Source organism: Populus alba, chromosome 10 (genome assembly GCF_005239225.2).
Source record: "Populus alba chromosome 10, ASM523922v2, whole genome shotgun sequence".
In the NCBI taxonomy this organism is placed as follows: Eukaryota; Viridiplantae; Streptophyta; class Magnoliopsida; order Malpighiales; family Salicaceae; genus Populus; species Populus alba.
Window position 1 is genome coordinate 17,002,346 of NC_133293.1, and position 27,153 is coordinate 17,029,498.

The following is a 27,153-nucleotide window of genomic DNA, read 5'->3' on the forward strand; positions in this document are numbered from 1 at the left end:
GGTCATGGTCGCGGTCGCGGCGTCGCACCACACTGTATGGGGCTGATTTTAAGTGGAACCCAGCATGATGGCCAGGGGGACTAGCATTCGAGATCTTCTTAAGACTGGTCCGGCCTGCTGTGTACATGAGCTCTTTTTTATGTCACCGGGCTTTATATAGTCAAGGGCTACCTGAACCTTCCTATATCATTCTATATGCTCGTTTGCTTCATTTTATGTGGGCTTTGTGCTGTTAAATTTCACACGTTCAGATAGAGCACTGGTTTGAACACGTCATTCACACTAGATTGGAAACTGCAAAGTCGGGAATTCCTTTTCATCTCCTCTTTTCTTCTTTTCTTTTTTCCAACAAATACTCATAAACTTGAAGGTAAAAGGAGGACGATTCTGAGAAGAAAATACACGATATTATTCTTTGAGAAGGCACATTAGTATCTCTACTAGATGTTTAAAAGCAGACGCAAGTATATAGATGTTAGAAGGCAACACATATATAGATAATCTAAATATAGATTTTCTACCACAAAACTAAACACTTATCATCTTCAAAACCAATATTCTATACTGTTTATTTCAGTTGAAAAGGAGATCCATTAAACAAATACAAATCTAATGGGACAGTCCAGTGCAATTTCTGCTTTATGAACTAACTTCACTAGAGAGAAACTCTGAACTCTGAAGCAACTGAAACACACACCATGTAAGAATACATTGCTCGATATTCTGCTTTACACGCTCGAGAACCCCAGCATATGTATAAAGCTTCACCTCCTTTTCTGTGGCATTGATGAAGGCAACAGTCAAGAGAGGCAACCGTCTCTATATACAAAATAACATCATGTATAAACCAATCACATTTCTTCATACCCTGCTGAGATTTTATTGGTTTCTTTCTACAGTATAGACTGGCAAACACAATACCTTCTTTTGATCTCCGCTGGATCTATTTAAACTTCCGGATGCTTCTCCTTTTCTTCACATATCGCCCACAATCGTGAAATTGCCACCCATTCTTAATGTGCAGCTAAATACGAAGCAACACCTTCAGGGTTCAGTGGGAAATCAAGAGTCTGATCTGGTAGCTGTAAATGATGAAAGAAGGCCAGCTGCCTGGACGGGTAAAATATCACCAAATGTTGACATGGCAGCTGCTGATCTGTCTTTGAATATGCCTACTTGGCCATCAGTTAACATAGATCCCAATTTTAATGTGCTCTCTCCAAACCTGCTTCCGACCTGGCCATTATAAGGAAAATTGTTGTCATAATAATGTTAGCTTCTCAAATAAATTAAGAAAAATGAAGCTATGTTTGGACACCAAATTAAATCAAGAAATGTCCCAACAATGAGACAGGGCATGCCATCCCTCAAATTTTACATTATCACACTTGCTAGAATCAAATCTATGTTCACTTGCAATAATCAAATAAAGAATATAAGCATTTGTGCAACCATCATTGATAACTTTATCTGTTGAACTTCTTGTATTAACAACAGAACTTGAGAGAGTTTGCTTAACTGATTAAATAATAAACTCTTTCCAATCTCCCTGTCACGTCTAAGACAAGTATTTATCTTTCTCTACTTAAGTCTGAATGCTACTGCTTTCCAAATATCCAAAGCATAAATTCTAATTGCAGGTCCCAGGGGTTATATTGGTTTTGTACATATATTTTAATTGTAAGATCAGCATGTACTGTCAGAATTCTTCTATCCTGAAGCTTCAATCCTACTCTTGATAGATCATGGAATTGCCAGTAACCTAAATAAGAATTCAAAGACCCCTGCCAAAAATCATGCTCCACCTCATACACTCTTAAAAACAGCACTTGTTTGTCAGAAAGGATGGATATGGTGGGGGAATAGAAGAGTAAACTGGGAGGTTGAAGAGAAGAAAGGATGCATGTTAATCCATCCATCTAGTTGTTTGGCTGACGAGAGAGGGAGAGGAGGATCGAGACCAATTTGGCCAAATTGTGGGAAAAACTGAGGAAGGATCTTTCCTTTCCTTCCATAACTCATCATGCCAAACAAGGAATTTATCTCATCCACCCCCCTACCATCCATCATGCCAAACAAGGAAAAACAGACATTAATCTGATTTGAGAGATTTTCAACCACCCAGCCTGCACAATTGTTTTTTGGAGAAATACCTTCACATAAATTTGATAGCTTAGTCATTTCCCTAACCTTTCCTTTTTAATACTTCTGCACTCATGCAACTAATTGCAAATATAAACCAGGCTAGATTCGCTTCTCCACAAAAGCAGTCTGTTCCTTGTTCTAATCATATTAAATCCTAAGACAAGAACACCAGGGTTCTTTCAGTTCTTTGGCAACCAAGTGCCCCAGATTAACGATTACAGCTTCTAAGCAGCCATCCAGAAACTGCAAGTAAAGTGCAACTACATTTCTGATCCAATTAGAATTTAATAAGCCTTAAAGCCAATCTTTGAGCTTTGGATCCATAGAACCAATGTGCATCCTAACCTCAGTTGAGCATACAAGACACTGCTGACAGCACCACCAATCATCTACTGCCATCATAAATTAAACCAGTTATTTCACTATTTTCCAGAATGCAGATATTTAATTCGTCTAACATGGTACTCTGCCATTATGTCAAATTAACTTCAAGCTTCTGCTCTCAAAATTTGTTAATGGCTTTATTATTGTTCAGGTTTCTGTTTGTTGCCAATAAGGAAGAGTCCTGTTGATTAAGAAATCAGGTTTCTGTTTGTTGCCACTAAGGAAGAGTCCTGTTGATTAAGAAACCACGCTTCTTTTCTTCCTTTTCTCAATAATCTAATAATTGGAAAGGAAGAATTCAGGGAAATTCATCTTCTGAATCTCAGACCCGCCAGGCCAAGATATAGAAAGAAAGAAAGAAAGCTGTACCTGCATGAAAGACTTCAAAATGGGTGCTGCTACACCAAAACTAGTGTTTTCATCCAAATCAATATTTCGAGAAAGCTCTCCATTGGTATAAGCTTTCCAAGAACTTCTTGAAGAAATATCATTTGCAGTTCCTTGAATGGATGTCTTTGTTGTCCCTCTTGAAGACAATGCTGGCGCACTGGACAATTAAGATGAAATTAGTTGCAGTGGACAATTAAGAGACTAGCAGTGAAAAATATCATGTACAAATGTTTGGCAGACATCCGAAAAAATGCATGTAAAACACTAACCTGATTGGAAGGTATTTAAAGCGAGGAACAGTAGAGCATCTCATGATATTTGACTCTGGATTAGAAGGTAGTTTCTGCATTGTATCAGTGTACATCCGGTTTAGCTGAACAAAGAACCCAAAAAGGACAGCATGCCGTAAGTATGACTGCCTCTCATTCTCCCACAGGTATGGCTCATACCTAACAAGTAAAAATACAACAGAGAATCATTAAGTCAGAAAAACAGATATTCAATTATACCATAATTCCCAATCACAACGGAAGAATAAATGAATGCTTCAATAGTTCAAAATACAAATAGCATGTGGACATGCAAAAGGAAAGAAGCCCCCTGAGAGTGGATGGAATAGTACACATTTAAAAGTGACACTAGACAACTAAAATCGGACCTTTACTTTACAAATTTATACTATATTTGAGACCTTAAAAAACCTAAATAATTTATCAGAGACCAGGTTGTCTGAATTGTGGCCTTAACAATTGACCTAACAAGGAGAATGCCACCCATGACTCTTAGGCCATAAGATTATGACAATCCCCATGAATGGTAATATCAACTTGACCTAACAAGGAGAATGCCAACCATGACTCTAAAGCCATAATATCGTAACAATCCCTATGAATGGTAATATCAAGGGCATGCCATGTGCAAGGAAATACAAACAACCTTTAGAACTAGAAGTCCAAGGTTGTACTTATTCAAAAATTTCCATGCTTTCCTTTTAAATTAAGGATGAAAAAGACTCACGTAAGCCAATCTATGGGATCAAGTCTCTGTGAAAAACGATTGATTAACCCATCAATACGCTCTCTAGAGACTGATTTCATCTGGCTTTGCTCCTGCTTCCGCCTGAAAGGAACTTTCACCTTTGGATTTCTAGATATCTCCTCATTAATATTACAATCACCACCAGAGAGAACATCAGCAGAAAATCTTAGGTCTAACAGAATTTGAAGAACTCCTTTCTCTGACACTTGAGACTGATGAGACTCTCTTGAGGAAAGGAAGTCCTCATAAATTTCAATAACCTGCACGAGGTATACAGTTAATACATACAAAGACGACAGAAAATGCAATAGATCAATTTTAAACTAAACTCATTTTCTCTTAACTTAAGCCACCACTGAAAAAATAGCCCGTAAGAAAAAAAAATAGACCCAAAAAAAAAAAAGCAAATCAGCTAGTCAAGGAATTCTAACTGTGCAAGTAATCAAGAATGTTTACGATTTACAATGAGATTCAAGAAAAATGAAAGGACGAGGAAAGAAACTCTTAAAAGGTAAAAACATTGCAAATCAACAATGGAATATGAATGAAATACCAATCTGAGATTGCTAATGAGGAAACACTGCACTATAAGGATGAAGAAATGGCCTCATAACTTCTATTTAAAAAACAAAAAGAGAAAAAAAATCAATAAAATAAGCTCAAGAATAAGAATATGGCAATAAAAATCAAGTATATACACACATACATCACCACATTAAAAAAGAGTTTGTGGAACAAGTAGAGTCAATTGTCCAGCCAAGTTGCATACCTTCTCCAATAGGCTTGAAGCAAATTTTTGCAGAATTGATTTGTCAAGTACATGACCTCCAATTCTATGGATTTCTTCACATGCCCGAAACAGAAAAGAGATGATATAGAGTGAAGGCATGGATGGGAGTGAAATTTTCATTTCAGCTTGACTCTCATCAGATTGTTCTTGCTTGACTACTGTCTCTTCCCAGCCCTGCCCCACATTCAGCGGATGACAAAGCTTAGTACTATTTTCTATAAAGATGCTTAACAGCAAACACAAGTACTGTTTTCTATAATAGCACACATCTCTTTAAGATGCTTAACAGAGATACAGGGAATATTTTAAACAAAATAAAAGAAGAGAAAGATAAATTGTCAAACAAACACCACATACCCTCAAGGGAGTTGTTGCCGATAATCCATCATCTTTTCCAAGATCCCGAGCAAGAATGGCTGAAAGCTCATCAGATAACCAGGATATCCATAAATTGTGAGCTCTGATGCAAAGATCCTTCATGATTCTGCCTAATTCTTCAAGTTTAGGGCTTGCACTTTCATTTGCTCCACGCAAAGCAGCAGTGGCAGATGAGCTCTGTCTTTTAGAGCTGGTGGGAGATTGTCTGCCAGGACTGTCAGGGATAGGATACTCATTCGCAAATCTAGATTGCCTCAATACCGATGGTAACTTATCAAAAACTGCAGCCATGGTATCTTTAGCCCAAAATCTTGGAGAGCCCAGTATCACTGGAATGTGTTTTGAGTGGTTTTGAAATGCAAACAAGAGTCTCCCAATGTAAAGAGATTTCTCAACAACTATGGCAGGAGGCACACGCTGACCAACATTGTTGGCATTCCCCATTGCAGCATATAAACTATCAAGCTCCTTCTTGAGTTCTGTCAATATGGTTGAAATGCTCTCATAACACTTGTCCTGTAAAAATGGTGCCAAATCCTTTATCCTGAGAGCTGCCTTTGGAGATTCTAAGAAACTGAGCAGGTCCTCAAGAACACTTTGGCAGCAGCTGTCCACTGCATCTCTGATTCGACTGACTTCAGGAGCAAAGTATGCACTGAGACAACTATGAAAATCATTTTTTTCAGGCGATGCTTTATGACCAGGACCTAGACCAGACTTCTTTGTATTGGGTTCAATAAACCAAACCCCACCTCCTGTGGATGGTCTGTTCAAGTATGCCTGAAAGTCAATCTGTTCACCAGGAGTCTCCCCAGTTGCACAAATGGACTCTCCCAAATTGATAGCTCTGACCAAATCCTCAAATCGTGATATGATAATTGTTTTCATCCTCTGAACAAAAGCACCTTCAAATATCTCATCCCAGAGATCTGAGTCATCTTCTAAAACTAACTCTCGAATCCTGCTCCAAGGCAACTCAATCTCAGACCCGAAAACACTCTTGAGCCACTCCAAACTTCCCTCCAATACTTGCTTACTATCCATAGTCTCCCTGATCATCTTCTCGGCCACTGCAAGCTCTCCACCAGTAGCAATCGCATCAATCAAGAACTTCCCATTAATCTTACTCACAATCTGTCCACCACAATCTCTCAACCAACTCATACAAGTCCTGGCAATATATTCTTTATCGAGAGCAGCATTCACAGACTCGAGCTTTTCCCTAAACAGTTTCCACAATCTCACTTCCTCATCCGGATTCGGAATCCCCCCAAACAATTGGGAAGCGGGAGGAGAACTCAAAATAACTTTATAAAACAAAGGCATATCATTCAAAACTTGCAAAAACAACTCCCCTACTTGCCCCACACTAACTTGAATTATCTTTAACACTTCACAAAACACAAAAACGACAACCTCACCACTGACAATATCATTTTTTACATCAACCCCGCCAAAACCCCCTAATTTTTGCAAAATCCACGACTTTCTACTATCAAGAAACAAACCCAATACCTGATCAGGCTCCAATTCATCAATCACTGCAGCCGCAGCCAACGCATCCGCATAGCCCCCAATTTCCAATCCTTGATCTGACAATCTCTCGCGACTCTTCTGCGAAATCTGCGCTTTAAAACTCTCCACAATCTGCCATTGATGCTGCAAGAGTGGAAAATTCAACAAGATCTTATTATAATCCCTATTCACCAACTTACTCTGTACGTGTTTTGCACGTGCATACCTCCCTGCTGCCTCCAAAAACATAAATTCGTCCAAACATCCCCAGATATTCTCCGGGGTATCAACTAAATACTTGACCCGACATGCGATCCCATAGCTGTTACCACGAGTAGAGTTAGGGCTTGTGAATTTGGGGGTTTCTGATAACGGAGAAGCAGAAAGAGAACGAATGTTGGTGTGAATCGACGCGATATTGCGAGAGATTGATTCGCAATAGGATTTCATGTGAACGATAGAATCGGCCGAATCAATTAGGTCACGATATCGGTTACCGACTAATTGACGAAGCTCTTCTTTCTTTTCTTCGATTTGTTGTCGCGTTTCCGATTCGACATTGCGAATTTCGGGGATTGCTTTGGTACGGAACAGTGATTCGGCGTCTCGGTACCCTCCGCCGCTTAGCGAGGCGGCGCGTTCGTCGGTGACGGAGGGGGTAGATACTCTCATTGTTGAATGAATTTTAATTGATTTTACATGTAGGTAGAGAAGCCGTCTCTAGCGGGTGAACTAAAGTAAAGAGAGAGAAGGGTTGTGTTTTTTCTTTCTTCTTTTTTTGGGTTAGATCTGGATGGGATGTGAGATTTAAGAATTTGGTTGTCTATTATATTTATAGTGATGGTAAATTTACTGAACTGACCCTCCATTTATTATATTTTCGTTTGTGATGTGGTAAAAATGAATAAAAAGTAGAGTTAAAATGAAGGAGAAAAGAAATTAGTAACAGCATTGGAATGGTGCTCGCTACCTTGGCTTCGAGTTATGAAATTGAGGAGCAGCAATCTTTCTGGGAAATTGTCGTGGCCTTCACAAAACTGCACAGGTTTATGAACACCTGATACTGGAGACAACAAATTCTCTGGGAAGATACCAAATTGGATTGGTGAGAGGTTGTTGTCCCTGTTCATGCTAAATCTGCGAGCCACCCGCAAGACATTTCTCGTCGTATTTTCTAATATATGTAAATCTGCATCATAATTAACCTCCGGTTTCTGATAAATGTAGCTTGTTGGCAGAAGACAAAGGATTAAAATTTAAATAGAGGGAGATAGCTTTCCTAATTGTTGCAGTGTGAGAATTAAGAGTTCATCATTCATATGTTTCTGGATTTAGGTTGAGAGTCGGTGGATTTCAATGTTTCTGAACACAATAATACGGCAGTGTTTTGTGCTCAGACTTCTGTTGCAGGAACCGACCCGAAGTTGCTATCTGTAAACGTAGGTGAAATTCTTCAAACGACAAAACCTAACCTCGAGGCAAGTTTCATTTGCCAAGTTACCTGGTCGAACTTGATAGTTCATGGCCCTGGCTGAGACTTGGAGTTAAGAGCTCAGATTTTGGATTGGGCATGGATAATATTATATTATACCTAACCCGATCTCAAATGCATTAATAGCCTTAAAATCATAAAATACTTATATAAAAAGAAAAATTAGGGTTTTTATAGATCAAGTTCAAAAACAACTTGGAGTTAAAAAATCGGATTTAGATTGGGCACGGATAATGTTATACTTAACTCAATTTGAAATGCATTAATAGCTTTAAAATCATAAAATACAGTTATATACATAGAAAGAAAATTTAGGGTTTTTGCGAATCAGGTTGAAGTTAAAAAAACAGAATTTAAATTGGACATGCCCATCACTTCCCTTCCTCTTGCTCACTCCCACTCTCTTCTCCTGGGAGGAGCAACTCCGCGATGGCAACGGCTTCAGCTGATCCAGCAGCAGCAAATCTACTCGCAACAACAAATGTAGAACTTGCGACACTTTGGCTCTCTTCATAAGTTCAAGAGGATGTGTTTAGAATTATAGTAATATGGTGGTGTTTTTTTATATAAATATATTAAAATAAAAATTATTTTATTTTTAATATTAGTACATTAAAACAATTTCAAAATATAAAAAATTTTATTTTAAATCAAAATTAAATTTAAAATTTAAAAAAACATGATTTATATACATTTCCAAACGAAATTCTTTTGCTCGACAGTGAATGGATGATGTGACAAGTGACAAATATTTATCATGGAAGAATTTCTATTTGTTTAGGTGTGTAAATTATTCAAAAGTAGGATATCCCACTTTCTCCTTTGTTGTTCCGTGACAATGTTGTTGTAGCCTTATTGCACTATTTTTGCCCCATAATTGTGCAAGTAATAATTGTTTTATTTTTATTGGGAAAACTGGCTGATTAAGCACGTTTTTAAAATAATTTTTAAAAAAATAATTTTTTTATTTTGTTATTTTAATTTAATATTTTTTGATGTTTTCTAATTATTTTGAATATATTTTTTTTAATAAAAAACATTTAAAAAATAATCATAATCATATTCTCAAACAAGTTACAAACCATTTGTTCCTCAGCTTTTATGTTTTTAATGTATAGATGGTTATGTGTTTATTATTCGTCAATACTGATTGATTTAGATTTTAAAAAATTTATACCTCTCAAGTTTTGGGTTAAATATAAATAATTATGTTGAATTTAAATTCAAATATAAATTAAATACAAACTTGATTTATAATATCTATTATCATCTCTGATTCAAGAAAGGAAAGAAACATACACCAGCCAACACATTGGGATGAGTCAGCCATCAAATCTAACAATTTTTAGAATAGTTTATTTTTGTATTTGAATGTATTTTTAAATTATTTTTATCCAAATAAAATAAAATAATGCTTTTTAATGTGTTTTTTAGATGGGAAAGTGATACTTTTCAAAATATTTTTTATTTTAAAATGTATTAAAATAATTTTTTTTAGTTTTTTAAATTATTTTTTACATCAACAGGTTAAAATAATCCAAAAACATTAAAAAATAATTTAGAACAAAAATATTAATTTTTTTTAAATATTGTCCAATAACAATACCAAACAGCACCTTAATAGATTTGATATGCAATATTAAAAATTAAAAATATATACATTTTAATATTTTTCAATTAAAAATATTTTTATAAACCCTCGCGTATATAGCGCTACCAAGCACAAACTCAAGGGCCAGGGTACTCGAGTTTTCCTTTTCTTATTTCACTTCCTTCCTTAACAAGCCTGTAATTCAAGTGTTTACCTGTCATCCATTTCTCCCTTCCTTTTTGACTTCAAGCCTTTCCCTTCTAATAATCTCTTCTTCTTTTTTTATTATTATAAAGAGTTCCAAGATTTACACAGCAAGTCGAAGGTTTTGATTAGGTGATAATTGTATTGTAACAGGACCGGAAACTTGCCTCCCAAGGGAATTTCCCCTTAATTATATATATAAAAAAAGAGGATAGATTTATTTATTTGTTCAAAAAGGATTCAAGAAACCATGCATTGGAACATGGAAAGTCCAACTCTTAAAATTCTCAATGTTCTCTTTACTAGCCTCGAACTAATTGCTACACTGCCTCGTTCGCCAAAAGAAGCCATGTATTTTTTTATTTTATTTTTAACATGAATGTTTGGACCAGCTTGCGCGTACCTTGACTAATTCCACAAGCCCTGAAGTTAACGATCATATAAGTCTGCAGTGGCTATCATATGAAGCAACTTAGGAATTTGAAATTGAAAAAAACCATATATTTTAATCATATTAATGATGGAATTATCTATATATCTCTCAGAAAGTAATTTGAAATGTGTATCCTAATTAAGATTCCATGATTCGGAAGGTTTCATCACAGCTAGGCAGCCCCTCCTCCCAATAAACAGCATCAATTCTTCCACGCAGAAGAAACAAAGCAATCATTTTTAAGTTACAATTAGATTATAAATAAACAATGCAGCAAATCGCTTACATGAGTTGAATTAAAAATTTTATTCCTAACTAATTTTAATATTGAAGAATAAAAACAATTTGACTAAAATAGAAAAAACACTAATAAAAAAAGCAATGGTCAAATCTTATATAAAAAAATAAGGATGAATTCAAAAAAAAAATTATCTAAAATAAAAAAAAATAACAATAAAAAAACAAGACTAGATCTGAAAAATAAAAAAAATTAAAAGATAATAAAATTTAAAAAATATATGATTTTGTAAATTATTTCTAATAAAATAAATAATACCTATGAAGAACACATAAAAAAAAAAGTTAGATGCATGGCCAAACCACCTTTTCATGGCTGGAATTAATATCAACAAGAACTTCATCTCTATAACATCATAAACTGAAATTACCCTTTATCTAATAAGGAATTGAAAATAAAATAAAATAAATGGAACTAAAATTGAATCTTCAACATCTAAAGGAGCTTAAATTATGTAGTTTGTAAATATGAAGGATCAAAGTTTACTTTGCGGTAACTCTAGACACGACATCCATTTTGAGCCCCTTTTTTTACTGTTTTACTTTGATCTTTCGCCTTTCGAATTTGTTTCTTCTAATAAATTAGAACTAATTGGTCTTCAATTATAATTATCATCCGAAATAAAAATTTAATGGAAAAAAAAGAACAATAAATCCACAATAATGTGTAAATGCGTGAACAAGACTTTCTCTACCGTAGAATGGCCACACCTCTTACTGTTTTCTATAATAATAATAATAATAATAATAATAATAATAATAGTTATAATATAATAATACCCAAGAATGAAATGAGAGAGAGAGAGAGAGATAGAAGTTTTTTCTCCCTCAGGAAACTTCTCTTGCAATACATTATCATCAATCACCATTGTTGGAGGCCATTTTTCTCCTACAGTCAAGTGACCATCTATAAATACCCTCCTCTTCCGATCTCTCCCTGCCCACAAATTAAATACCCTTTCCTTCCTCCTCCTCCTCCAACCATGTTCTATCAAATCCATTAAAATTCTTAATTCCTCTTTGATCACCAAACCTCTCTCTCTCCCTCACCTACATGGCCAGTGAGAGCAAAAGAGAGTGATATACCGGAAACAACCCCCCACCGGAAAAAAGAAAAAAGAAAATGCATTCAGCAAATCACCGGGGAGGATCGTTTGAGATTTACAATGGAGCTGCAGAATCGACAACCGACGACGAGAAGAGTCGTAACATGGAGTGGGACAAGGCAGCCCTGCAACCTCAACGCCATCATCTAGACGAGACACAACAGAGCTGGTTACTGTACCGACAAGAGACCAAGAAAAAAAAGTACGTCGACTTCGGTTGCATAGCTTGTAGCCACAGAGCCTTGAAGTGGACGCTTTATGCATTTGTTTTTGCTGTTCTTGTCATTCTACTCCCTACCGTCCTCGCCAAGACTCTGCCGAAGCACAGGTCGAAGCCCTCTCCTCCTGACAATTACACTCTTGCACTCCACAAGGCTCTCCTCTTCTTCAATGCCCAGAAATGTAAGTCAAGTCAAACGTTACCACTCTTCTTTTCCCAGAGGTTTAGTTTCGTAGTAAATCATAAAGGGTAAAAAATGTTTTTGTACTTGCTCGCATGTATAAAATATAATTGTCTCGTGCACGAACAATACAATTCAAGTTCGTTTTTTTCTATTATTATTTATTTATTTACAAGCCAAAAGAAAGCTAGCAATGAAATTAATGGGATGGCTTGCACTGCAGGGCTGTCACTCCCATCTCGAAAAAAAAGAAGATTTTCAGAATAAAATGAAATATTTTTAAGGTGATGAGTAACAAAATAATAGACTAGGTTTTGCTAGAATGCAGGACTTAAAAAGGGTTAGAGATCATCAGATCCTGAATTAAATAACAAAATATATTCTTCCTAATTAAAAACGGAAAACACTTTATATATTTACATCAAAGAGAAGAGGAAATTAATTAATTAATCTTGTGATCTTACTTCATTATAATTAAACTAGTTTGGGAATCATCATTATAAAAAGACGGCCGTGCCCGTAATGGCCCCAACCAAACAATTTTCAAGTTTGTTTGAAACGGTTGATTCGGAGCCTGTTCCACCGTATTAGGTAAATAATGACTTTACAAGCCCTTGTGCAGAAAGGTTAACAGCATGCTGTGTGGGCCCTTTGCGTGTAGAATAAACTCGCCGGGTTTCCCTTCCTTATCGCTAAATTGAAAAACACACAATCTTATTCTTCTTTTTGGATCCCTTTTTTTCCATGAACGCCCTTTCGAGAATGTTTGGTGGGTTTTCAATCAATCTGCAGAGTGAATTCCTTTAAATGAGCTGGTGATCTTGAGGCGTCGTCTCACATTCTGTATCAATTGTCTAATTCTGGTCGGTTCGAGATGCATACAGCTTTTCTCGGACTGCCAAATTTAGCCTGTCAGTATTAGATAGTCATCAAGGCAATGAACCACCTACCGGAAGCATTAAGTGCATCGCCTTCCCTTCCAATTCGACCTCTCCCTTGAAACCATAATTAAAGAAAAAAGAGTACTTTTCAGGTAGGGAGGTAGGTGCATAGATGGAAGAAACAAGAAATGACTAAGCAAAGGTCCGTGTCTTGTCTAGTTGTGTGATGCTGTTTGATTATATAAATTAATTAATCTAATCTCTTAATATTTTTGAATCGTTTTGATAAGTGGCCTGATCAAACAGTTAGATTTGTAATTAGCTAGTGGTGGGTTTTATAATTATGTTTTACTACTATAGCTATAGAATTGACAAGCAAGTATTAATTGGGGAGCCATCGACGAATGTGGTGCAGCTGGTAAATTGCCCAAGAACAATGGAATACCATGGAGAGAAGATTCAGGGCTACAAGATGGAAACGGTTCTGATTTTTCTAAATTAGGTCTTGTTGGAGGATATTATGATGCTGGGGATAACACCAAGTTTCATTTTCCCATGGCATTTGCCATGACAATGTTGAGCTGGAGCGTCATTGAATACAGTCAGAAATATGAGGCCATTGACGAGTACAAGCATACCAGAGATTTAATCAAGTGGGGCACTGATTACTTGCTATTAACCTTCAACTCCAGTGCCAGCAAAATCGACAAAATCTATTGCCAGGTAATAATCTTCAATCAAAATGAATTTTATGTGCATTTGACTGTATTTCCATTTATTAAGACCTGAACAGACAGCTTATTTTTGTGTTTATTTCCCAGGTTGGTGGATCTCAAAATGGCTCCAGACAGCCAGATGATCATTACTGCTGGCAGAGACCTGAAGATATGGACTATCCGAGGCCTTCCCGAGTTGTAAATGCAGGGTCTGACCTTGCAGGAGAGATGGCAGCAGCCCTCGCTGCAGCGTCTATAGTATTCCGAGACGACGAGGTCTATTCAGAAAAGCTTGTAAGAGGTGCAGAGACAGTATATGCCTTTGCCAGGGATCCTGGAAAACGGCAACCATATTCTCGTGGGAAACCTTACATTGAACCTTTCTACAACTCCACTGGATATTATGATGAGTTCATTTGGGGCGCTACATGGCTGTACTATGCCACAGGAAATATTAACTACATTAGATGGGCAACCGAACCAGGCTTCTCTAAGCACTCCAAGGCACTTTACAGGATTTCTGAGTTGAGTGTGCTGAGTTGGGACAACAAGTTACCAGCAGCTATGCTGCTGTTAACAAGGTGCAGGATATTCTTGAATCCAGGATATCCATACGAGGAGATGTTGCATATGTATCACAACAAGACAGAACTTAACATGTGTTCTTATCTCCAACAGTTCAATGTATTCAACTGGACTAAAGGTACAGACATAAGATCTCACTCTTTAATCACGTGTTTTATGTGCTACTGTTTGCTTGAATAGATCATGTGCCAGTAGTTTTGACTTGTTTTTCCTTAATTTTGAATTTTTTTCTGACGAGTTTTCAAAAACTTGCAGGGGGGATGATCCAACTGAGCAGTGGAAGGCCACAGCCTCTTCAGTATGTGGCTAATACTGCCTTTTTAGCATCACTCTTTGTCGATTATCTGAATGCCACTAGAGTTCCAGGATTCCAGTGTGGTTCCAAATTTATTCCACTGGATGTCCTTCGGAGCTTCGCCACCTCACAGGTGCCCTTTTCAAGATACTTGCTAATTATAGCTGATAAATTTTCCCCATTGCCATTTCAGCTCCAATAGGCAGTCCTAGGGTTTTAATTGTTTAAGCCAAGAACTGCTGACCTAAACAGCTGATCAGAGTCATGTACCATAGAAAACAAACTTCGGATTTGCTGGCCACTTTCAGATTGGTATCCAAAACATTTATTAGTTTTTGGGCAGGGAAATTTCAACTTTCCGAACTCTTATTCAGACGTGAATTGTAGTATCAATAATGCTATGCCTCAGCCACAGAATATAGTCACTCTTCTTGAAATGGCCTCTTACATTCTTTTATATCCACAGTAGACTAATCTTCTCGTGATTTTTCTCAAAACAGATCAACTACATCCTAGGTGATAACCCCATGAAAATGAGCTATGTGGTGGGGTATGGCACCAAGTTCCCCAGACATATTCATCACCGTGGGGCATCAATACCCAACGACAAGAGAAGGTATTCATGCACAGGCGGATGGAAGTGGCGTGACAGCCCCAAACCCAATCCTAACAACATTACAGGAGCCATGGTCGGAGGGCCTGATAGGTTTGACCGGTTCCGTGATGTTCGTAAAAATTACAACTTTACCGAGCCAACTTTAGCTGGAAATGCAGGACTAGTAGCTGCGCTTTCATCCTTGACAAGCAGTGGTGGAATTGGCATCGACAAAAATAGAATGTTTTCAGCAGTTCCACCACTCTACCCTCCAAGTCCTCCACCTCCTCCAGCTTGGAAGCCTTGAGCTGCTAAATTTTTTATCGCCAACAGCTAGAGCTTTGTTTATTGTACTCCTGTTCCTAAAGTTTCGTTTTCGAGCTCTAGTTTATACATCATTGTACACTCGATATGTCCATTACTGCGCAACATCTGGATCTTCATGTTACACAGTACACTCTTCTAAACAAACTGTTGCTTTGCTGAGCTATCAATGCAAATGTTTATGGGAAAGTGATTAAACTGAACTGGTTTAACTTTACAATTGACCACTGATTTGCACTGCAACATAATATGCTAGTTGGCCTGTCTTTCACCAGCTGGTATGAAATCAGTCCACGGCCATTCTTCACCAACAAGATTGGTTCATCATAACCCTCAATTTGTCCAGTGGCTTTATTATTTAGAATTTTTCTTCCGATTGTACGAGGTACTTTTCTTTACTTTTTATATCTTAACTGGATAATTCTATAACGAAATCCTTCAATTTTTACAATGAACGATTTTTAATACTATTAAATTAAAATGTTGTGAAACATAAAGAATTGTGAGGATACCTGACCCACTTCCCAATTGATGGGTAGAAACCCGAACCCGACTCGGCAATGTAATTGAGCGGGTATGGAAGAGTAAACCCGAGCCGAAAATCACTATCGCCAGCCCTTTTTCACCAAGTCACGGGCTGGGCTCCAGGTTAGATTCAAGATGGAGGGCTCGTCGTTTCGCAGTTGTACGGGTGATATGGAGATATTGGGCCTAGTTTAATACGGGGTATTGGGTTTTCCAAGAGAAATATTTAACATGTCTGCACTCATACCTAACTTCACCTACAAATGGGATGGGCGGTGACCAATTAAACATATGGAAAAATAATAATAATTATAAGAATTTATTTATGACATTCTTTCAACCTGCATCGTCGTTGTCGTTGTCGTTGCATCATGTTATCGGTTCTCTCTAATCCTATCCCACCTCGACACCATCGCACTCTGTTCCCTTGACCCCGCCTAACTATTAAAGAATGGTAGTTAAGGGTACGTATATTTTTGTATTTTAAAAATATATTTTCTTAGAAAATTATTTTTTATTTTTAGTTTTTTTTTAAATTAATATATTTTTGATATTTTTTCTGATGTACTAAAAATAATTTTTAAAAAATAAAATAAATATTATTTTAATATAATATTTTTGAACTAAAAATACTTTTAAAACACAATTGTTCCAATATTTTTAAATATTATCTAAATGCTACTCAAAATATTAACACAAATGTAAATTGTAATATCTTGCAGCCTGATTGGATCTTGCGATAATAATGGTGTTAAAATGTAATATAAAATTATTTTTAAGATTTTATTTAATAATTTAAGATTTTAGGATGAGATAATATTTTAATATGTTATTTTTTAAAATATTTTTGTTTAGAAATATATTAAAATATTTTTTTATTTATTATTTTTATATATAATCATATCAAAACACTAAAATAAATAATTTAAATTTAAAAATATAAAAAATTTAAACTTTTTAAAAATACTTTTAAATCATGAAAACAAACCAACTATTTAATACTTATCATCGTAACCACGTGGAGTCACAAATCCCAATCAATGAGTTGTTTCGTCTGACTCTAGGAGGCTCGTATAAAGAAAGACACGTAACTTTTTCAATTAAACTACAGAGAAATAGGAAGAGGTCCATGGACAATTAGCCTTTTTTATATATATACACAAGATTTCTTTCTTTAAAAAAAAACAAAAACAAAAAGACAACCTTTTTGAATAGTTTTTTTTCTACATTATAAGTACTGTGATCAGAAAATATTTTTAAAAAAATTTAATTTTTAAAATTTAAAATTTATATATTTTAAAATAAAAAACACTTTTAAAAAAACCACTATCATATTCTTAAATATCCTTTTAAATCTTGATTATATCAAAAATAATTTTTAAAAAGTAAAAAAATATTATTTTAATATATTTTAAAATAAAAAACATTTTTTTTTTAAAAACAAATATTATCATATTTTTAAAAATCTTTTAAATTCTTGAAGTAATCGGTAAAAATCTTTACTCTTTTTTTTTTTATATAAAAAAGAGTTAATTAATTCATATTAAAAAATCAGAGTTGCGGGACAGCTTAAGAGGGATTACAAAAATTTGGAATCTTTTTTAACACCCATAATAAGTTATTTCGGGAAGGAAAGTGTTTCATTTAATGTAAATATCTTGGGATTAAATTCGATAATTTAATTAATATTAAAGTCAGCCCCTATATATCCATCCATTAAATTTAAGGGGCTAAGATTAAACTAACAATGTAAATCTCTCTCTATGTGTGGTTGATGCTGATGTGTACAGTATTTTTTGAAAAGAATACTTTCTAATTAGAAAGGTATTAAAATATTTTTTATTTTATTTTTAATATTAACAAATTAAAACAATAAAAAAATACAATAATTTAACACTAAAAAAATAATTAAGAAAACGCTGTAAAGATAGAGCAAAAAAACAAGCACCCCTATACCGCTGCTCAACTTCCACAGAAAACAGCGAGCAACACCTCGCAAAAAGAAAAGAAAGAGAAAAAGAAACTATAAAATCCACCACTACTGTCAACTGTTCTAACAGTATTGTACCGCGCAGTCCACAGCTGTAAAATTTTCAACCTCTCTATCCGTTATTCTCTCTCTAATGTCTTAAAATCTCAAACCCCAACTTCCTCTCCCTCTACTCTCTCTCTCTCTCTCTCTCTCTCTCTCTCTCTCTCTCTCTTCAGTTTCAGGTAACCAACAACAACAGTAGTTATGGACCCAAACGACGACGTTTTCTTCTCCGTTCACTCTCCATCTTCTCAAATCAACAACAACGATGATTCTTCTTTGTCTTCACCTCCGGTCCGAACGCCCAAGATATTCGACCGTTACATTTCCTCCTCAATCTCATCACCATCCTCATCCGACTACGAGGACGATTTGCAGCCCTCCAACTCCATCTCCTCCTTGGAAGCCTCCAATAAACGCCTCGATTACATGATCCAATTCCTCGACCGCAAACTCTCCAACAACACCACAACCAATACCTCAAACAACGACAGTGTTTCCCACACACACAAAACTCTCGGTTTACCCGAATTCATCGGCAAAGGAGGAGGAGCCGGAATTTTCCGTGTCCCGGTTCGAGCTGCGGTTCACCCATACCGTCCACCGAGTCTCGAAATTCGGCCACATCCATTGAGAGAATCTCAAATTGGTCGGGTTTTGAAAACGATTGTAACCACCGAGAATCAACTATGGGGTGGGAGAGAAAACGGTGCCGTTCAGGTCTGGGAATTGAAGGAAATGTACGGTGGGAGTGATGAAGCGGCGCCGTGCAAGGAGTCTGTGGCTTTGACTTCGGGTTCCGGTGTTACGTGTTTGATTGGTGATGAAGGGAGTCGAGTTGTTTGGAGTGGGCATATAGATGGCAGAATCCGGTGTTGGAAAATGGATCCAGGTCCAGATTCGGATTCAAGTCGGGTCAAGGAGGTCTTGTCTTGGGTCGCACATCGTGGGCCAGTCATGTCCATGATCATGACTTGCTATGGTCAGTTCTCACTGTTTTAAAATTATTGATTAATTTTTTTGTTTTTTTTTTTTTTTGTTGTGTTTGGATTGGATTTTATTTCTGTTTTGGTTTTCAGGGGATTTGTGGTCGGGATCGGAGGGGGGAGTTATTAAGATATGGCCATGGGAAGAGCTGGAAAAGGCCTTTTCATTCACAGCTGAAGAGAGGCACATGGCTGCATTGTTAGTGGAGAGGTCATTTATTGATCTAAGGAACCAAGTTACTGCGAATGGATTCAGCAATGTGTTGAACTCTGATGTTAAACACTTGCTTTCAGATAACTCTACGGCTAAAGTATGGAGTGCTGGGTTCTTGTCGTTTGCATTGTGGTATGTGCTTTTTTGTGGTTATCTGACTCGAGTTTGATGATTGCATTATGCTTTATTCTCTGAACTTTCTCATTGTTCTCATGGTAGTTTAGAAACTTCTCTACAATGGAATGGTTTTTGAAATATACAATATGAATTGAAAATGCTCTTAGAAGGTCTAGTCAAATACACAATATCTTAAGAGTGAAACATGGTTCGGCACTTATACACCAGCAAATATAAAATTTGATCTATAGTAGAAAAAAGCGAAAAATACAAAAATTCTGATATACATCATGGTTCGATCAATGATTATCTTAATATGGACCCTGTTATCCACAATTATAATGTTAGCTTGAATTTTTCTATTTTCAAGAGACTTGTGGATCCTCATGGCTTGCGCATTATTTCATGGCCATATCTGCTATCTTGTCCTTGTTATTCATGTTGGCTGAATGCCTTGTGAATTGAGAATGGCCTTGAGAGTAGCCAAATAGAATACAATCTTTCTAGGCTTAAAGTATTTTCTTAATATATTTCATATTTCTGTGAGAGGGATATCTCATAATATGAGCAGATTTGATAGCATGTGGTGTAAATTTGTGGAGTTTAAAGCCATTTAAATATGAAGATGGCAGAAAATTAACAATGAAAATCCTTAAGAGAAAACTCACCCTAGAGAATGAACTTTGCAAATCAAGCTAGAGAAACCCAAAATGACCCTGTAGTTGGGAAAGTGATCAGAGGAAATATGAGGTATTTCTGCCAATGAGAGAACTCAGAGAGTAAAATGACTTTCTCAGTTGTCTGTAGAGACAGAGCTAGTATGAAGGGTTCTTTTTTCCTGTCTTAGCCGGGACCTTGGTCAAGCTACCAATCCAGAACCCTCTTGATCCTGAAAAAATATATTCTCCTTCAATCCTTCTTACTATCTGGTGTGGGATGTTGCGTTTAGCTATTTGGTTATAGGCTGTTAACTCACGTGGCTCCCTGTTATCAAACTAATATTGTTATATCCGTTTCCTGATGTAGGCGTTGCATTTCTTCATCAAATTCCCACAAATGATTCTTCAATCTTATTTTTGCATATAACACTGTCAGTTCTGTGGTGTTTGCATTTTCTTGTGAACAGAAGTGACAAATCAATCTTCTTTAACAACTCAACTAAACTTCAATACCAAATAAGTAACTAGTTGCAATGATTGCTAGGTGTTGAGAATAGGATACCATGCAAGGGGGACATGGTGTATTTTCAGTGAAGGCAGCCAAAAAGGCAGAAAGAGAAGAAGCATAACAGATGTATTATTTTGACTCTATTCTCATGATTCTAATTTCTGGTTTAGAACAAATTGTGAAATTCTACAACTGCTGGTTTCACCCAGTCTCGTTGTGTTTTGGGGATCTTATCTTTTTAGTTACTGTGGTTAGCACAGACTTAGTTGGATACCGGGAACCATATCTGTTTCTTTCTGTCTATTTATTTTTGGGTTGGAGGGGAATTAAATATTTTATTTTCATTATGATTTCATGGATTTTGCTAAATATGGTTAAATTAAGGGGAGCCATCTATTTTACAGGGATGCTCGCACAAGGGAGTTGCTGAAAATGTTTAATATAGATGGTCAGATTGAAAGACTGGACATGTTGTCAGGACAGGACCTTGCCTTTGAAGATGAGATCAAGATGAAAATTGTTTCTGGTTCAAAGAAAGAGAAAATGCAAACTTCATTTGGTTTCTTTCAGCGTTCACGCAATGCTATAATGGGAGCAGCTGATGCTGTTCGTCGAGTTGCTTCTAAAGGTGGCTTGGGAGATGATAATAGGAGAACCGAAGCGCTGATAATAACAAGAGATGGAATGATTTGGACTGGGTGTGCAAACGGCTCACTTGTGCAATGGGATGGAAATGGCAATCGTTTGCAATATTTCCACTATCATTCTGTGGCTGTTCAGTGCTTGTGTACATTTGGTTTGCGAATATGGGTTGGTTATGCAAGTGGTACTGTTCAGTTATTAGACCTTGAGGGTAATCTGCTTGGAGGATGGGTGGCACACAGCAGTCCAGTTGTAAAATTGGCTGTTGGAGCCGGCTATGTTTTCACCTTGGCTAATCATGGCGGTATACGCGGATGGAATGCTATGTCTCCAGGACCCCTTGACAATATGTTGCGTTCAGAGTTAGCTGGAAAAGAATTTTTGTATACAAGGATAGAGAATTTAAAAATATTGACTGGTACATGGAATGTAGCACAAGGAAAAGCTTCACAAGACTCACTTGTGTCCTGGTTAGGTTCTGCTGCTGGGGATGCTGGCATTGTTGTTGTTGGGTTGCAAGAAGTTGAAATGGGTGCTGGTGTGCTTGCAATGTCTGCAGCAAAGGAAACTGTAAGACATCTCCATTATTGAACTTGGCAAGTATGTTCTCAAGGGTTTTTTTTGGCATGGCCCCCAAAAGTTTTTTTTTCACGTGCTACTGAAGGGGCTCTCTCTCTTAATCAATTCTCTGAAATGACATTGATAACTCTACTAACTTGCACAAGAAGTTTTTTTTGCTTTTCTCTTCTTCAAGATATAGGAAAACAGCTGTTGCAAGTGATATATATAATGATGGTGTTTCTTTTAAGTTGTTTTCATGAGTTGAAGATCTTTGAAAAAGTGAATAATTTTGGTCTCAGCATTAAAACCGGGTGGAAAATATGGAAAGGACATGATGAAATGAATAAAATGCATAAGACATGATTTTTCCTGTGAACTCACTCTGGGATAAGACAATGCAGGGTGATACTGTGCTAGGCAGCTGTTACAATGAAAATTGTGTATAATCTTTTTGATATATTGGTTGCAAATGACCTTGTCTAAAAGGAAAAAAAAAAAGCAAGGATAATTGGAATGGAAGCAATGCTGCTAAACATCTTGCATCGACATTCTCTTTTATGACTGTGCTTATATTTAATTATCTTTGCTCTTCTTCTCTCTCATTTTTGTTGTTTCATGTTGCTTGGGTTTTCTTTTCAACTGCAGGTTGGACTGGAGGGCAGTTCTGTCGGGCAGTGGTGGCTAGACATGATTGGCAAAACATTGGATGAAGGGTCAACGTTTGAACGTGTTGGTTCAAGGCAGCTCGCAGGCTTGCTGATTGCCATGTGGTCAGTGTCCATGGACTGATAGAAATATGAAACCAGGCTTATAGTTTTAATGACCAATGGATTTCCGTATGGCTGGATAAAATTGAATAATTTTATTGTTTATAAATCATATTCAAGTGAGTTCATCTTGTTAGATTGGCATTTCTGCATGTATAAAAAAAAATGTTCTTTCTAGAAGACCAGCATTTTAAGATCGGAATTGAGCCTGTTACAATTTTCTTTTTTATGTTTAGGGTTTTATTTATTGGGGTGCATGCAACAAGGCTCTGCTTAATTTGGCCCTGAAATGGAATCTTTACAAAAGCTTGGTTTGAAATTTTATGTCACAGTTCTAGCTTAGGCATATGCAACTTTTCTTGTAAATCTCATTTGTCTCAGCCCTTGATGGCTATCTTGGTTCTGATATATGAATAAATGTATGGCAGGGTTAGAAATAGTCTTAAAGCTCATGTGGGGGATGTTGATGCTGCCGCAGTTCCATGTGGCTTTGGACGTGCAATTGGTAATAAGGTACGCCTTCCCATTCTTGGTTTCTACAGACTCTGACCTTGCATTATTTTCACGAATTGTGTTTCATGTCTTCGCCTGGCCTGCTCACAGTTACATTTTTGAAGGAAAAAAATCTTTATTCTTCACTTAATAATTTAAATTCTTGGATTGAAGTTGTAACGACCTCACAAATCTATTATTACACTGCTCACAAATCTATTATTGCACTGCTTAGCTGATTGTCAGTGTGTCTTCTCTAACTATTCTTTTATTGGTGTGAATAAATGTTGATTGTGCAGGGTGCTGTTGGTTTGAGGATTAGGGTATATGATCGGGTAATGTGCTTTGTTAATTGCCACTTTGCAGCACATTTAGAAGCGGTTAGTCGTCGGAATGCTGATTTTGACCATGTATATCGGACTATGACCTTTGGCCGACCATCTAATTTCTTCGGTGCTGCAGCCGGTATGGTGTCATACCTGTTCTTGTCTTGCTCGATTGCCTGCTATTTAATTTGGCTTGTTTATAGAACTGGCTTGCCATTACTCCTTTCTATTGCAGCTGGCACTTCATCAGCAGCCCAAATGCTTCGCGGTGCAAATGTAAGTTTTTACATCTACCGATGAGAAGCTATGTTGTCTTTAAATTGCTTTCTATATGATTCATTTACATTTACTACGCATGATTTAGTATTAATGCATGTTCAGGTTATGGGTGCTAACTACTCCCCAGAAGGAATACCCGAGTTATCAGAGGCAGACATGGTTATATTTCTTGGTGATTTTAATTATCGGCTTGATGGTATATCTTATGATGAAGCAAGGGATTTTGTATCTCAGAGATCCTTTGATTGGCTTAGAGAAAAGGACCAACTCCGCACAGAAATGGGAGCTGGAAATGTGTTCCAAGGAATGCGTGAAGCAGTTATTAGATTTCCTCCCACATACAAGTTTGAAAAGCACCAACCTGGTTTAGCAGGTACAGTTACTGTAAACTATGGAAATTGACTTGGGTTATTTAGTTGGGTTTTGGTTGCTAATATCTTTTGGGTGCTTCTTTAAGTATATGATTTTGTGTCCTGTAATAGGACCGATGAATCAGATTCATAACTGTACTCTTAATACAACTCCTTACCCCAGGGGGTGTATCTTTTTCCAGCTTTTATGTTGTTATGGATTTTGAACTCTTAACATCTGCAACTGTCTGCAGGGTATGATTCAGGTGAAAAGAAGCGCATCCCTGCCTGGTGTGACAGAGTGCTATATCGTGATAGCCGGTCAGCTCATGTATCTGAATGCAGCTTAGACTGTCCTGTTGTCTCTTTGATATCACAGTAAGTTTTCTTGGTAAGGTTTTCTGGCATGTTTAGGGAATAAAGATGCATTCGAAAGATAAATTTGCTTCAATTAACTAGGACTCATATTTTGCCTTGACCATGTCTGCATTTGCCTGAGCATTACCCGGTGGATCCACATATGAATATTATCACTTCAGTGAAAAAGTGCACACATGCATGTCTTTAACTCGCTGCCAATCTGATAGGTATGATGCCTGCATGGATGTGACCGACAGTGATCACAAACCTGTTCGTTGCATATTCAGTATTGATATTGCAAAAGTTGACGAGTCAGTGAGGAGACAAGAGTTTGGAGACATTATGAAATCAAATGAGGAAATTAGATACATAATTGATGAACTATGCAAGATTCCAGAAACCATTGTAAGCACGAACAACATAATCCTTCAAAACCAGGATACAACCATCTTGCGTATCACAAATAAATGCGGGGAAAATTATGCTTTGTTCGAAATTATTTGTGAAGGCCAGTCAATAGTTGATGAAGATGGACAAGCATCAGATCATCATCCAAGAGGTTCCTATGGCTTTCCCCAATGGCTTGAGGTAAGTCCCTACTTCACAGAAAATAAAACTACTAAACCTTAATCATTCCCTTTACCCATTGTTTGGACCGTTTGCTGGATATCAGATCATAGATGTCTTGATCCTTGGAAAAAAATTGGAAGATGTAAAAGTATCCAATTCTTTTATCAACGACAACAACAAAGCCATGATCCCAAACTAGTTGGGGTCGGCTGTATGGATGGATCCTTTTGCTCCATTTCCTGCTATCATAAACCAAATCTGCCTATGAGGCTCAAGAGATGAGCTTCTTCCTTTTCAATATTGAATTTTAATATATCTTGTGTATAGTGGATTGGTTATAAAACGGTGGCACTGAAAATAGGAGGCGGTATGGTTAAGGAAAAAACCCAGTTGCTTGCTCACGTGGTGCTAATGACCATTCATTTCCATGTGATAAGCACATCCTTGTACATATTCTAGGTCATTTCCATGTGATAAGCACATCCTTGTACATATTCTAGGTAATTAAGAGTGCCACCTTGTGCATTTCAAGATTTGTGCTATTTGGACCAGGTCACTCCAGCTGCTGGCATAATCAAACCAGACCATACTGCTGAGGTGTCAATTCATCTTGAAGATTTCCCCACCGTGAAGGTTTTTGTTGATGGTGCCCCTCAGAATTCATGGTGTGAAGACACCAGGGACAAGGAAGCTATGTTGGTGGTGAAAGTTCAAGCTAGTTACAACACAAATGAGACCAAAACTCATCGGATTCGCGTGCGTCACTGCTGTTCATCACAAACAGCACAACTTGGCACAAGACCAAATGGCTCGGGGCAAATCCAAGGAAATCTTCTCCGCCGGGCTGATTACCAACATCTTAGCAGTTCCTATGACATGGTTAATCACCTGCGCAATTTGCACAGTCCATAAATGGAAATCATTTGGACTGGCTGAATGGCAAATCACTGGATGAGTTACTATCCCTTCTCCATTTTTTACAATCATCTCCATGTAAATAACACAAGCCTCGTGCCTTCATTGCTTTTACAAGTTGAGCATTTGCCAATAGTTTTTCATTCGGTTAGACCCAATGCCAGGTTTTTTTTTTTTTTTTTTTTTTATGTCATCGGTTTTTGAGGTGAGTTTGAATAGAACTTGTTATTTTTTGGGACTGGTTGTCAATTTATAACTGTACAGAAAAGCGAATACATCAGCAGGTTTTTTATTCTTTCCATTTCTTTATTCAGTGTTGGTTTTTCAATGCCTTCGTTTTCCAATTCGTGGGTAAATATAACTTTTTCTAGTGTGTGTGTGTGTATCAACCTACATTTAGAAGAGTCCATTGAGAAAAATTAGCGTTCACGCTTACGTGTCAAGTTTATTCATGGCCGGGTTTTTTTTAGCTAGAATAAGAGTTGATAATATCTTGGAAAATTCCCAACTTTATTTTTACAGGATTCGATCATCAAGAATTATTGTATTCATTTTCTTTCGAAGATATATATATTCTCCCGGGTTTCTTTGTTTACTTTTTAAAATATTATGTGTTCATTAATTATTATTATTAATCATTTCATTTTTCATTTTTTAGTTATTTCTTACAAGATAATATTTTGTAATAATGCCCCGCAAGGTCTGGGACTTGGTTAGCACAAGGCGCTTCCAATGGTGCGGCTTTTTTTTACCGGCTCAACAGTAATGGGCTTGGGTTTCACAACGGGGGTTAGCTTCCCTCATCTGTTAGCCTTGTTTCCTGGGAGGAATGGAGGATGGGTGCTCTGACTTCGGAGTGACATTTAAATTCAGTAATGGGTTATGAAAAAAAAATTCTTGAATTCTGGAGCTCAGATGCAGAGATGACATATCTCTGAACGAACTAGGAAAAATGAATTAATTTCCAACGTGCAAAAGCTAATCTAAAATTACTACCTGATTGTAAAACAGAAAAAAAGTTTATTTTTTATTTTGTTTGACTCTGTGTCCTTTGAATGTTCTAACTGCAGAAACCTTGATATTACCTATAAAGATTGCAGTCACTAAACTAATAAAGATCAATGGATTTCCGGATCAATATAAAGAACTTGCCACATATTTATGTTCCACACAGTAATTCAATGAGTCAATCAAGACGTGCAAGTTTAAGGTGTCAAAGCGACAGCCCAAACACAGATCGATGGTGTCCATTTGGAAGCATAAAAAAATGTTGTGATCCAGAATTCTTCA

General features: G+C 36.7%; 3 protein-coding genes across 7 annotated transcripts; 2 read left to right on the forward strand and 1 right to left on the reverse strand.

Annotated features, from left to right (window-relative positions):
- Window positions 1-542: 542 nt before the first annotated feature.
- Window positions 543-7,452, reverse strand: LOC118043126 (conserved oligomeric Golgi complex subunit 1). Of its 3 annotated transcripts, none has more exons than XR_004686578.2 (7): window positions 5,105-7,452; window positions 4,727-4,921; window positions 3,937-4,217; window positions 3,189-3,368; window positions 2,899-3,076; window positions 922-1,236; window positions 543-776 (listed from the first exon to the last, which is right to left on the reverse strand). XR_004686578.2 is itself a non-coding variant. In XM_035050978.2 (6 exons), the coding sequence occupies exons 1-6, from the start codon at window positions 7,310-7,312 to the stop codon at window positions 1,063-1,065; spliced, it is 3,216 nt and encodes a 1,071-aa protein (XP_034906869.1). In that variant the 5' UTR covers window positions 7,313-7,452; the 3' UTR covers window positions 543-1,062. The 3 variants fall into 3 exon arrangements, 1 of the variants encoding a protein (XP_034906869.1); XR_012170930.1 differs by having other exon boundaries at window positions 543-819; XM_035050978.2 differs by having other exon boundaries at window positions 543-1,236.
- A 4,110-nt stretch (window positions 7,453-11,562) lies between these two features.
- Window positions 11,563-15,763, forward strand: LOC118043127 (endoglucanase 12). The gene is given in 6 exon segments (XM_035050980.2): window positions 11,563-12,165; window positions 13,461-13,768; window positions 13,867-14,464; window positions 14,602-14,774; window positions 15,142-15,531; window positions 15,533-15,763. Coding segments are annotated over 6 exon segments (2,079 nt in total). The 5' UTR covers window positions 11,563-11,780; the 3' UTR covers window positions 15,758-15,763.
- A 2,332-nt stretch (window positions 15,764-18,095) lies between these two features.
- Window positions 18,096-26,207, forward strand: LOC118043128 (type II inositol polyphosphate 5-phosphatase 15). Of its 3 annotated transcripts, none has more exons than XM_073411887.1 (11): window positions 18,098-19,099; window positions 19,197-19,449; window positions 21,006-21,813; window positions 22,450-22,574; window positions 23,000-23,084; window positions 23,363-23,528; window positions 23,625-23,665; window positions 23,771-24,041; window positions 24,285-24,396; window positions 24,606-24,966; window positions 25,501-26,207. In XM_073411887.1, exons 1-11 carry the CDS (start codon window positions 18,322-18,324, stop codon window positions 25,858-25,860), a joined length of 3,360 nt encoding a protein of 1,119 aa, XP_073267988.1. In that variant the 5' UTR covers window positions 18,098-18,321; the 3' UTR covers window positions 25,861-26,207. The 3 variants fall into 3 exon arrangements, with proteins under 3 accessions (XP_034906872.1, XP_073267988.1, XP_034906873.1); XM_035050982.2 differs by having other exon boundaries at window positions 18,100-19,099; window positions 24,273-24,396; XM_035050981.2 differs by having other exon boundaries at window positions 18,096-19,099; window positions 23,363-23,665; window positions 24,273-24,396.
- Window positions 26,208-27,153: the final 946 nt, after the last annotated feature.

What these genes read in the sequence shown, in the direction of transcription:
- LOC118043126 (XM_035050978.2), bottom strand. Translation starts at nt 7,312, where the DNA reads ATGAGAGTATCTACCCCCTCCGTCACCGACGAACGCGCCGCCTCGCTA. An exon ending in GATCCCATAGATTGGCTTAC is followed by an intron (nt 3,369 to 3,936) that starts GTGAGTCTTTTT and finishes TTTACTTGTTAG; the next exon opens with GTATGAGCCATACCTGTGGG. An exon ending in TTTAAATACCTTCCAATCAG is followed by an intron (nt 3,077 to 3,188) that starts GTTAGTGTTTTA and finishes TTAATTGTCCAG; the next exon opens with TGCGCCAGCATTGTCTTCAA.
- LOC118043128 (XM_035050981.2), top strand. Translation starts at nt 18,322, where the DNA reads ATGGACCCAAACGACGACGTTTTCTTCTCCGTTCACTCTCCATCTTCT. An exon ending in TTCTTGTCGTTTGCATTGTG is followed by an intron (nt 19,450 to 21,005) that starts GTATGTGCTTTT and finishes TCTATTTTACAG; the next exon opens with GGATGCTCGCACAAGGGAGT. An exon ending in GCTTTCCCCAATGGCTTGAG is followed by an intron (nt 24,967 to 25,500) that starts GTAAGTCCCTAC and finishes TATTTGGACCAG; the next exon opens with GTCACTCCAGCTGCTGGCAT.